Genomic DNA, 13,427 nt, shown 5'->3' on the forward strand with positions numbered 1-13,427 from the left:
ATAAAAAAAATTATTTACTTTTAGTTTTTATAAATTTATATTTTAAATTTTTTAGTCCCGATAAGATATATAACTTATTTTTAGTTCTTTTTTATTTTTTAAATTTTAATTCCAGTCAACATAAACTAATCGAAACTAAAAATGAAAAAAAATATAATCTTAAAATGATTAAAATTGAAAAAAATATAAACTTACAAGAAATAAAAATAAGCAAAAACTTATAGAACTAAATGAATAAAATAACTTACATAAAAAAATAAAAAATAATAATTAATTTTTTTATATATATTCACAAACCTAAATCCATTGGCCCAAGTCATTGATGTGAAATTTAAAATGATATTTACGTTATTTTTTAAAATTTGATTGATGTGGACTGTTATTAATCTGGTGGATTTGATTTAGATTCTAAAAAAAAATACAAAAACCTGATCAAACTCAAATTGAGATATATTTAATCGGATTAGATAATGAAATTAGTTAAATCTAACACAATCGACTACTTATATTATATCCCTAGAATATATATAGTTTTGTCTTGTTATTGACCCACCTAAAGTGACGAAAGATGAAATGATTCACACCAGGAAGGCGGGTTAAAATTCTCAACTTGCCCCATTTAGTAGTTGCGAGATAATGGGTTAAATAAAATAAAAACAAAAGAATTATCCATCAAACGTGTTAAACGATATAGTTTTGAAAATTGATTACTATTTCCAATCCTAAAAGTAGTTTAAGTATCTCATAATTAATTCACATACAACCTTATGAATTATCTAGCTCATCCACGCTTTTTTTTTTGCAAGATTTGGAAATTAGAAAAACTATTGTAAACCAATGGATTTGATGACATTAGAATAACTATGTCATTTTCCAATGGATTTAGAGGCATACAAGTTATTGAGTAGAAGTCCTGATTTTATCGTAGTATATTGGCATAAAAGTGAAAAATTGCATTTAAAAGTCAACCTAACATAATAACTTATCCCCATCCCCATTTTTTTGAGAAAATAATCCAATAATAGTTAACAGTAAGGAAATCTGATTATGGGACCACCCAGTCTCTCAGTGTTCTTTCATGTTTATGCATGTTGGGTGGATTTTTCTGAGGTTGGGGGTGGGTGCAGAGCATTGAGGCTAGGGTTGTTACTTGTTAATCCGTGAAAGCTGACGGCTATAAGTTAATTAACCATTGACATTGTCGTTTTATTACAAGGGATGAGACGACAAATACAGTGCCTTTGAGTAAAAATAGCACGAAGGCCCTTTATATGGTTTTAGATTAATCACAATCCAGCAACTTTCCTACATTATGTTTGGCTTACTACGAATTAGAGGAAAAATATGTCACGCTGGATTGGCTTTCTCATTAAAAGTCATTCCTATTGACCATATAATTAATACTACTCCAGATAAGATAGATAAAATTTTAATGATTAAACTTACATTAATTAATTTCTGACAAATTTTTCACCTCCATTTGTATTAATATTTTTAAATTTAAATTAGGAATCAAAATAAAAATTAATAATTTTAATATTGTAAAGAAGAAATATTTATTTTTTTAAGTGCAATTAATTAATTAATTCATTCAAAAAGTGTAATTAATTAATTTGAATATAAGTTTTATTATTTGAACAAAAAAATAGTATTGTATATTTTTTTGTCTTAATTCTTGATTTTATTAAGAAGAAGAGATTTTAACTAATCCAAAATTCAATTGAGAGATAAGTATAATTTGATTAATAATTATTTTCATTAAAAATTAAACTTAAATAACATTCAAATGATTCAATCTTAACTTCATCCATTGATGTATTATATATAACATAGTATATAATTATTTTCATTTTTCAACTTATTTGTTGTATATGCGTACACAACAATTTTTGTTGTTCAACTTTAATACTGACCAAACATTTTCCTTTTGAATATGGGAAATAAGAGTAACTTTTTTAGCATCTAAAGTATTCAACTCGCACATTCATCTCGATGTAAATAAATAAGAGTGACTTTTAAGCATGCAAGATATTAGTTTATATATGAAGAACTATCTAGTACGTAGTACAAACAAAAAGATGAATAAATAAAGCAAGGAAGGGCCACGTGATGATAATAATATTCCGATAAGTCATAAGATTGAAGATGTTGGTCTGTGTCCAACTAATTCTGTTAGACCAAAATTGGAAGAAGCTTCTTTTGCTTCAAAGTTGGACTCAATCTACAGATGAAGAGAAAACGGTTTTGCGGCCAACAGATTTGATAAAATTCTAGAAATCCCACCAACTCACACAGGCTAGCTATTTCCTTGCGTTTTCCTTTGTCACATTTTATCTTGTTATTTATAATTCCCTATAGAACAAGTAAAATTTGGTATTTCATCCTCTGCTTATCAAATGTGCTGTAAAGCACGTCAAAGTCTATGTTTCGTAGATACGGTTGTGGTTACAAGACAAACTTACCCTAATCTGATGTCAAAGTAGCCATGCCACTTGTTTTGAACACCATCAGTTTGAAAACTAAAGTATCATTTTCTCATTTACAAAAAAGATGTTTGTCTCATGTCATGCATCACGTTAATAACCGGAAATGTCACCGTAATGGGACCATATCTCGCTTCATCAATCAAACCATTAAAGGGGGTCCTGCCCTGGTCAATAATTCTCACCCACAATAAAAACGATTTCTTAAAACTTAATTGCAATCTTCATAAAATTAAATTAAACCTCTTTTTATGAACATGCAGTTATGTGACAATCTGGAAGACAAAAAAGTGAAAGAGGTTGGCAAAATGGGTAAGAAACCATTTTGTAATTTGTTTGTGTGCGCCCACACATGCCGGCCTCCCCGCTCAAAACTCGACCATGCATGTTGACTTATATAGTCTGATATATAAAGCTAAAACAACAGTCCCAGTCACCTCAATTAATATCGACAATTTGACATATATTCAGCCCCACAAAGATTACTGCATTCCTTATCTTCTAATCTTTACAAAAAAAAAAAAAAAAAAAAGAAGAAAATTCTCCCAGAGTAGGAAAACAAAAACAAAAACAAAGAAAAAAAGATAAGAACTGAAAAGAAGTTCAAATCTGTCATCCAAACATGACCTAAGCATTTTAGCCTTACAAAAACAAAAGAACAAAGAAGAAGAAGGAATTAACACTACTAACACAAAAACCCTAGGTAGAAACTATGCAATGGATATTTATAAGGTTTTTGAGATCTGAATTGCAATTGAGGAATAAATGAATCAGAAGGTGGTGGGAATATGATGATCAGAGGACATCAACAGCTGTTCCAAGTAATCAGGACCAAGGTCTTCAAACACGACAGCATTGTCTACGGTACTACTTTGTAGTTTGCTATTGTTATTGTTGTTCTTCTTCTTCCTGACGTTAATTTTCCTTCTCAAAGAGTGTTTCCTCTTGAGAGCGACAACAGGGGAGCACCCTTCTTCGTTGTTGGAATCATCATGAGCGTAGTTCATCTCTTTAAGCGACTCTCTAACGATCTCCGCGGGGAAGTTGAGAATCGCCGCCGAGCCGCGCATGGAGAACGCGGCTTGGTCGTAAGCCAGAGCCGCGGCTTCGGCGCTGTCGAATGTCCCCAGCCACACCCTCATCCCGTGGCGCGTGGAGTCCCTTATCTCCGCCGCGAACTTCCCCCACGGCCGCCGCCGTACGCCGCGGTACGACTTCTCCTTCCGTGCTGCAGCACTCTCCTCCGAGCTCGCCCTCTCGCCGGAGTGCTCCTCGGTTGTCGCGCCGGCGATCATGCCGTATAGAAGCATCTCCTCCGGGTCGTTCTCGTTGAAGGGTAGGTACCCTTCCCACGAGAAGGCTTCCGGAGAGGAAGATTCGGAGCAGAAACCGGAAGAGGGTGAGTTGAAGAAGGAGGAAGGTGAATCCATGTGTTAGAGTGTGTAAGGTAAGGGGAAACAGAGTGAAGAATTGAGTAGTTGCTCTGTTTTTTAAGAGTGGAGAATTGAGATGCTCTGTTTTTTCTCGGCACTTTTGCACCCACCAGCCCCTTATATACCCGGTTCTGGCCTCGGTGAAATGGTAAAAGACGCCGCTAAAGCGAATGGGATAATATAAAGTAACCATTGGGTGAAACTTGAAAGTTGAAAGAAAGCCAAAAGGGGAAAAGACGGGAAAGCATCAGCATGTCATGCCATGCTACGACAATCTTATATAATAGTCCCTTCAACAAGACAAATTTGTTTTTCTTAGGGTCTTACACAAATATTTAATAACTTCGTTATATTGTCCTATCATATTAATAAATAAGATTGACGAAGCAACATAATAATTTTATAGATTTTTATGTAATAGAAAGTTATAATCAAATTATGAAACTGCACTAATATGTTATTGATATCTCTCAGGAAAATAATTGGGACGTGTGGCAAATTACTAACAAGATCAGGACGCTTCACTCAAATATTATGATCCAGTTGACGCAAGAAAATCATTGATTGAGAAAGCCAGCTGCAGCTCTGAATGAGAAAGAAAAATCACAAGCTCAAGTTGGTCAAGTAAAAAGAGAGGCATGTAAAAAAGCAGCTCCAAATGTTTCTGGTGGGACTGGGATTTGCGCTTAAAGCGATAATTCTTATTCAGCATAAACGCTGACATTTCGTGCTCAACGCAAGTCCATCTTAAGTTGAAATTGTAAGTCTTGTGTATGAAAAAAAATATAATTAGAAGTAAAAATTTCATTAAACATGACCTTTCAGTTCCTCAACTAACATTAGTCATAAATAAAATAGGTAAAAATTTGGCAGCAATGTTATCTGATAAAAAAAATGTTAAACTGTCATTATTTTTTAATTTAATTGCACATTTGTATAAATTGGATGTGTTGATACGTTTCTACTAAGGAAATCACAATTTACCACAAGATTTTAATTGTTTATTTTATTTTGGTTCATAAACTATTTGAATTCCATTGTTTAATATAATTCGTTAAGAAATTCCTTTTGCAGTTATGCTAATCTATACATGTTATATTTGTCGGGTTATAAGTTTGTAGAATTTAAATATTATAGCTAAGCTTCGTTCTATTCAAAATAAAATATATTTTTATATAATATTGTTTTCTTATCCAAATTTTTTAATTCAACCAAACTCATCACGGGACCTGGACACCTGGTTAATCTGCATAATGGGTTCATCAGCATTCATACGTATGCCACTTACAAATGACGTAATAATAATAATAATAAAGGTCACCGGTTTTGGTTTGTATGTGCTGTGTAGAGTAGTTCGTGTGCATTTTAAGTTTTGGTTTAGGAACTGGTTTAATATATATCTTTCAATTCATTATCAAAAGTGGCATTAACATGTCAAAATTTTTTATTACTTTATTTGGAATAAAAATATGAAGCTTTTGAATTAAAAAATAAAAATTCCTGTAAAACTATTTAATTTTTATTAGGGGTAGTATTTTTATATAAACGGAAATCTTATTTAATTATTCCATCAATTAAAAAAATGTCGCAATTCATTCTCAAATAGCATGAAAATAAAAATGTTAACACCATATTTTTATATTTTTGTAAATAACTTATTGTCATTCAAAATTGCATACATTTTGTTACATAAAAATAAGACTTATATAATTTAATAAGAATTATAAATCTGTTGATATTTATCTAATCCATCATTTTTTATTTTTATTATCTCTCAGTTATTTTTAGAATCAAACCTTAAATAAATATTTTTATACTATTTAATTTCTTATTTCTTAGCGAACGAAAGTATATTAAGTTTAAAATTATTTTATTAATATTTAACGGTGCGACATCAACTTTTACGCAATATTTGTCTTTATGGAAATAAAAAAAATGACGTAGTGGAGATCATAGTGTGAGAAGTGGGGCCCACATTAGGGGAATGATAAGCACACGTGGGTCAATCCAGTGGATGTGGATGGCGGCCAGGTCAGAAATGCATCCCCGGGTCGTGGCTGACCTCATTTTATGACGCCAATTTAAATATAAAAAATTAATAAAACATTTTAAGCATAATATTATATTATTATTAATATTTATTAAAATATTGAAATGATATAAAGATTTTATATTATTATCTTATTATATATTTTTTTAAGAAACTTACAATAAATATGCTGGAAATCTTTTTAAGAGTTATTTCTGATTCATTTACTATTTTTATGCTAATCAATAATGATGTATAATAATTTCCCACAAATAATTTTTAATATTTAATATAGATAATATTGGTAAAAATATTATAAATAATTAAATACACATATATGTAGAACCTACTTATTTACTTTTTACGTCTATTCATACCAGATTATTTTAGAAAACATAAATTTATGTTAATAATTATGTTACAAAAAAGTTTAAAAAAAACAACATAAATAAGTGACAAATAAATAACAAAAAACAATAAAATAAATAGAAAATATAACAAAGAATCGTTAAAATGAATAATAAAAAATAATGTAAATGGATAAGAAAAAATATTCAAATAAATCAGGGAAAATATATAAAACCACGTAGCCTTAGAGGGATGTTGTACGCAACCTTACCCTTGCATATACAAAGAAGAGGCTGTTGCATATACAAAGAAGAGCTGTTTCCAGATTCGAACCCATGACCAACAAGTCATCAAGGCATAACTTTACCGCTGCACCAGGGCTCGCATTCAGGGAAAATATATAATGAATCAAAATTTAATGTAAAAAAGAAAAATTATTTAACCGAGTGTGAGAAAAATCATTAAATATATGAAAATTAGAAGATACAAATTATTTAAATGAGCCAAAGAAAACTATGAGAATGAGATGAAAATGAATAAAAAAAATTAATTAAATAGAGAAAAAGGTAGGTGGAATAAATAATTGCAAAAAAAAAACAAGTAGACAATAAAATCGTACAAATGGTTAAGAAAAAAATAATTAAATACACATATATGTAGAACCTACTTATTTACTTTTTACGTCTATTCATACTAGATTATTTTCGAAAACATAAATTTATGTTAATAATTATGTTACAAAAAAGTTAAAAAAATCTTAATTAATTAATTAAAAATATTTTTAATATAATATCATTAAATATGATTTAAAAAAAGTTAAAATTTACTCGTATTTAAGTTCATTATATTTTTATAATTAAGTTGGAAGGGAGTAAATAATTTCTAGAACTTATTATAATGTATATTAATTATCTGTTGTCATAAGTTTTATTGAACATTTTAATTTTTGTTTCTTTGAAAATTGTCTTTTTCAGTCTTTGTATAAATTATAATGTGATTCTTTAACCTTTTACTTCTTTTTTTTTTAAAAGAAAGTAAAGACAAACTACAATCTAGAATAAATGACACCTAAAGCATGAGTCTAACAAGAGGATAACCAGATCTGTCGGGCAAGCATTCCACTTCACAGACGGAGTTGAAGAAGAAGAGTCCTTCTTAGTATGTCTGCGCAGTAATTGCCTTCACAGCAAAAGATGTATTTGTTAGTATTTCTAGCTTATGTCTTTTAAGAACTTACACAATTTTAGTAATTAATTTTAAGAATACATTTACCCTAATGTTTGTAAGGATTGCAAGTATTTTTTTTACCAATAGTAACTTTACTCAAGTATTTCAGAACAATAAAAAGAATAACATAAGTTAGATATGATTTTTTTTAAGTGAAGGTATAATTATTGTAGATGAAAAAAATTCTCACTCCGGATATTTATAATATTTCTTATGCATATTTGTTACTATTTGAGTTTAACGAAATCATTATTTTGAAAAACAAGACTTTATATTCGTAAGGATGCATGACCGTGCATTATTTTTGTGATATTAATTAGTAATATTTTTTATTAATTTTTCTCAACTAAAAATTAAACTTTCAAAAAGCAACCCATATTGATTTGAGCTGAAACTCACCTTAATGTTTATAATAGGTGGATAGTTTATTGAAAGACAAACAAATCATAATAAGAAAAGAATCGAAAGATTAACACAATAATATAGGTGTCATTGTATTAAGAGGGTGAAAATAATTTATTTAACATAAAATTCGTATTTGAATGTGTAAAATTTCTTTAAATCAACAATAATCACATACAATTAATAAAATTAGTCTTTGATGAAGTAAATTAAAAAATATTCATAATCTCTGACCTAAAAAAAACATAATAACAAAGAAACAATGGTTAGGCCACAAGATATGACCAAACCATGCTAAAACAGTACAAGTGTAATAGTCGTGGTTTCCCAGCCAAGGCTTGTTTACAATTCCCTTCTCTAGACCTCTGCATCAGCTGTCGGTTATTCATACACATAAAGCCTAAGTCATATATATAACGTTCCTAACCACATCCAACATAATGCCACATGATATTCCTAAAACATAAAATATAGAGAGCCAAACCAGGAATCACAAAATATGTACGTACAAACTGTTTCCTAACATACACGAGGTTATAAGATTAGTATAATAGTGAAAATAGAACGAATATAAGGAAAAATAAATAAATTTGAATCTCTTTACTAAAAAAATTAAACAATTAATAATTAATTTTTATCGATAAAAAAATTATTTCCTATCATACAATATGATTGCTGCTTAATTCCTCCCCAATGTGTTCTGCATACTGAATAAGCAGCTGGTCATCTTTTATTCCTTGTTGTTGGCATCATATTCCGTTTAGACTTAGGTTGTTGTGCATTCACTGAACATCTTGTCTAATTATTATCAAAGTTAATAAATTTATATTATTTAATAATAAATTATTAAATAATAGTGAAAATATTTTATGTATGATTAGATATATGTTATATTTCCTTAAAAAAGATACATGATATATTACTACTAAGTGGTATGGTGAACAATTTAAAAAGGTTTAATTTTTATAAAGATCGGGATCAAGGAAAAAAATGGATGATGAAAATCAATTTTAGAGAAATTAAAAATATATTTGAGCTTGAAACGAAAATCGGAAGAAGGAAAAAAAAACACGGGGTTTTCCTATCTACTTTGATAATCAAGTACAATTTATGGTTTATACCTTTGATGAAAAATTGATTGACTTTTCGAAGAAGAATGGAATAATGTTTCATCTACAAATCCGTAAATTTGACTGAATTCCATTTATTTAATTTAATTTGACGATATTATAGTCTGATAATATAAAATTTGTTAAACATTCATGCTTAATTCAACCCAATAGCGAAATGCCAAATAATGTGCTACCTAAACAAGCAGCTGTTATTTTTCCTATGGGAATTTTCAGGCCATTATATTTTGGTTATATACAAGAGGTTCGTCGTTCATGTGAAAGGTGTAGTGTAAATTAAGATCGTATATTGCTGCAAATGGATGTGAACCTCCTACTCGCGAATGAATTTTCTTCGACAGAATCGTTTTAGTGTTGTCATGAGAAGTCACCATCCTTTTGCATACGAAAGCTTTCAATCACGGTTAGAAATTGGTGCATTGAATGGTCTATAGACTAGATGCATGCCCCTTTGAACTTTTTTCCAACTTCCAAGTCACCAAAACTAAGATTTTTGGCTAAAGGTGTTGAAAATCCTCCAAAAAGAATGGATACTATTATTTAGATTGAGACTTTTCCCTTCGGCATTAGCAAACCAATACGCATCTTTTAAAGACTTCCATTACATACAGCTTCTACGAAAGACCATATTTGGGTTAATTATTATTTAATGTCGTTTTCACCAAATAGGACAAACCAATTTCTTACATTTTTTTGGGTAGCTAGATAATTTCTTTCAAAGTTGATAATAGAGTACGTACTTAGCCTTTTAATTAATTTGCTTCCGGATATAATTATTTCCAAGCCTCAAATATCATCTACTAATATTTTTTAATTTATTCAATTTTGTCTTCTTAATGACCATTTTCAACTTTAATTAATGAATAATATGGTAGCAATATCATGCACAGGTAAAGGTTCTATCGGTCATTAGAACACACTTTTTTATTTATGTGAAGGAAAGTTGAAGGAGGACGGCTTCCCTTTTGCATGGGGACATGGATGCAGATCCCCTTGCGAATACATGCAATTCAAAATGACAAATATTAAGGTTTTGACTTTTCTCTCTTCCCGAGTGACATGCCTGTATGGATAATAGCTGTTGAAGTTTTACCATTTTTGGTTCCTTATTATGGTAGGCACCATGGATCTTGTTCTTTATTTCTCCTTCAACAAAAAAAATCTCGTTAAAAAATGTAATATACTAATTAAAAAATTATTAAGCATATATAGAATTATTTTTGCTAATATAAATTTTATCTATAAAAAATTAAACTATTAATATAGGCATTATATATGTTCATATCTAAAAAAAAATATATATGCATTATATTAACAATTCATTATATACCATTAGCTAGTAGTGTAGTACTATTAATTTTTATATTAACGATTGTGCTTTAGTAAGATTTAACACATTGTTAGAATAGACTTATAATATTTATACTAATAATTTAAATTTTATTAGATAAACATAATACCAGCACAAACAAACCCAATGCTTAACATCGATACGTGTATAATATTTTTTTTAGCGTCAGTTTATTAATTTATTAGTGTGAGTATATATAATAATAATAATAATAATAATAATAATAATAATAATAATAATAATAATAATAATAATAATAATAATAAGTGACTTATACATTATACGAATATATATTCACATATAAGTAACAAGAATTCCTAGAGGTTCAGTGACGGTTAAAACCTAAAGAACTAGGAAGAGATTGGTTATAAGATGTTCAGTTGTCTCATTGTTTATGTTTTCAAGTTGAGGAGGTGAAAGCTCAAAGGAGCGAAGGGTGCAGTAGTTGTTCTAGGAGATGTTTTTAATTTGTGTATCTCCCAATGTATGGGAGTTTTAATGATGTTTTATGTTTCTTAACTTTTTAAGTCTTGTACGACTCCTCGAGTGCCAAATCTTATGTATTGCATAAGTTTAATATTTTACATTTTATTCTTGTATAAAGATTTTTTTTTATATAATTATGATTAGTCTCTGTTGGATGATCTTTGATAATGAGTTCTCTCATTTCTATAAATCTTGGTGTAATCGTGGTAATACCCTAATTTAAGGTGTTAGAAACAGGCAACATATGAAATTCTAGGCACGATGTTTACAATTTTGGTAAAAAAAAAAAAAAAAAACTCTAATAATGATATAAAAAAAAAAAGATTACGTGAACGAGTGAGAAAATGGGTAAAAGAAAACAATGCAAATGGAAAGAAAAGGTGATGATAAAAAAACAATTAAGGGGGAAATTATGCAAATAGATGAAAAAGATATGACAGATGATTAAAAGAAAAAATATATGTTTAGTTCTTATATTTTTATCAAATTTTATGTTTAGTCTCCGTAGTTTTATACTTATTGGATGGGGTGAACATCCTTACCTGTTTTGCTAAAAGGTGGACTGACTGGCCTGTCATATATTACAAAAATAAAATAAAATCACTTGAAAAACATGTGATAAGCTAAAAACGGAGAAATAGGGAAAAGTGAATTGGACCCTTTATCTTATTTTTGGGATTCCTATGTTTTTAATGGATAACAATAGGTGCAAGATAAATACGTGTATGAAAAGCATGCGATTTGATTAATTTGAATTCTTTCATTCTCTTTATCAATTTGGTTACATGCATTAATCAATGTGTTACTAAATACTAATACTTTCTCAATGATAAAAATACTAATACTTTGTGAATATCAACGACATGTACGGCCCCTAACTTTTTAAATTTTTAGTGGAGATATTATAACAATATGACTATTATTTAAAAATAAAATAAATATAACAAGCTGGTCAACCCACTTTATCTCTTATCCGATGGATTATCGAGTAAGGCGAGATAGGTCATGACGAGATGATAATTGAAGTCTCCACCTTATCCTATCAAATTAATGATAGATTAAATTGTTAGTCGATTTAACTAAATTTATTTTATCATCTCTAAAACCTATTAACCCACACAGATTAATACAATGATATAATATTTTATTGTATTTACATATAGAAGAATGATTTATTTAATAAAAAAATTGTATTAATTTTTCTCTATACATAAAATTTTTGCATGCTAGTAGTAATCATATATGACAAATAAGATTAGTGTCAGTGAATAAAAAAACAGGCATAATCTTTAACCAAAGACTAATTTTTTTTAGCAAACTATACACAAAAATTTAAGTTATATCCTTATTGTAATTATACAATTAATAGAAAATCAAATTAGTGAAACATGGATGAATCCTATTAAACAATATAAAGACACTACTTGTTGGTCACGCTCCCTCAGAGTCTCACTCTGGTTCTCTCCATCAATGGGACAGCAACCAAACTGTGAGAGAAAAGTCCAAAATCACAGTGGGTCATAACCTACAGAATAATAATAATAATTACCATTTGAATAGGTCATTAGGCAAGGAGGATGTTACAGATTCATGGAACATAGTCGATCCCCTCTTCCCCAGGAGTCCCTTCAGCCACCCAACTTTTCAAGTCTCTCTCCCGTGCCCTTCCCACCAACCTAATTTCCCTCCTTCATCACGTGTCGCTTATCTATAAGTGTTTCCAGCACTGTTCCTCTATTCTAAATGTGTTTCACAATATGCCCAGGAGATAACTGAATGAAAGAATAATGTTTTATTTTTTTCAACCAAAATTTTCTGTTTTCTAACCTAATGTTTTATGGGGAGGATGTTTTCTTTTGTCATCATAAAGTACATCATAAACGCCGCGCCGAAAAAATAATATTGAAAACAACGATTTTTATGTAATATTTTACAATACTAATTTGTTTCCTTGTCCTGCATTCCATACGAGATTAGTGCGAGTAGAGCATGAAATACTTTATGGACAAAAGCGGAGTGCATGGATTTGAATCCCTTAAATTAAGAAGTTTTGGAGCATAACAAAAAACTACTTATTATTAAAATAAAATATATTTTTGGTGCCTCTAATTAAATTTTTTAAAGTTTGATATGATTGAAACTATCGATAAGTATATTTATGACATTAATTCAGTAAAATTTTGTATTTTTTTAATTAGTTGAATATATACTTACTTTCAATTTTAACTGAATCAAATTTATATATAATTTAATTTAAATCAATTAAGAATGAAAGCATTACTTTTTTATTTTGGAAAATCGAATTTTGATTGGTGAAAATAAAATCAAAGGAAAATATATAGTTTTACATAACATAATGTGAAATTTTTTCCTTAAATGGACAAGGAAATGATGAGGTTGAAAATGTGATATCATAGTTATACTTAAGTTTATATATATATATATATATATATATATATATATATATATATATATATATATATATATATATATATATATATATATATATATATATATATATATATATATATATATATC

General features: G+C 28.9%; 1 protein-coding gene across 1 annotated transcript; it reads right to left on the reverse strand.

The window, feature by feature from the left end:
* Positions 1–2,921: 2,921 nt before the first annotated feature.
* Positions 2,922–4,024, reverse strand: LOC100804481 (ethylene-responsive transcription factor 1B). The gene has a single exon (XM_003536196.5). The coding sequence runs from the start codon at positions 3,911–3,913 to the stop codon at positions 3,254–3,256; it is 660 nt and encodes a 219-aa protein (XP_003536244.1). The 5' UTR covers positions 3,914–4,024; the 3' UTR covers positions 2,922–3,253.
* Positions 4,025–13,427: the final 9,403 nt, after the last annotated feature.

This window comes from Glycine max, chromosome 10 (genome assembly GCF_000004515.6).
Source record: "Glycine max cultivar Williams 82 chromosome 10, Glycine_max_v4.0, whole genome shotgun sequence".
Classification (NCBI taxonomy): domain Eukaryota; kingdom Viridiplantae; phylum Streptophyta; class Magnoliopsida; order Fabales; family Fabaceae; genus Glycine; species Glycine max.

What these genes read in the sequence shown, in the direction of transcription:
- LOC100804481 (XM_003536196.5), bottom strand. Translation starts at nt 3,913, where the DNA reads ATGGATTCACCTTCCTCCTTCTTCAACTCACCCTCTTCCGGTTTCTGC.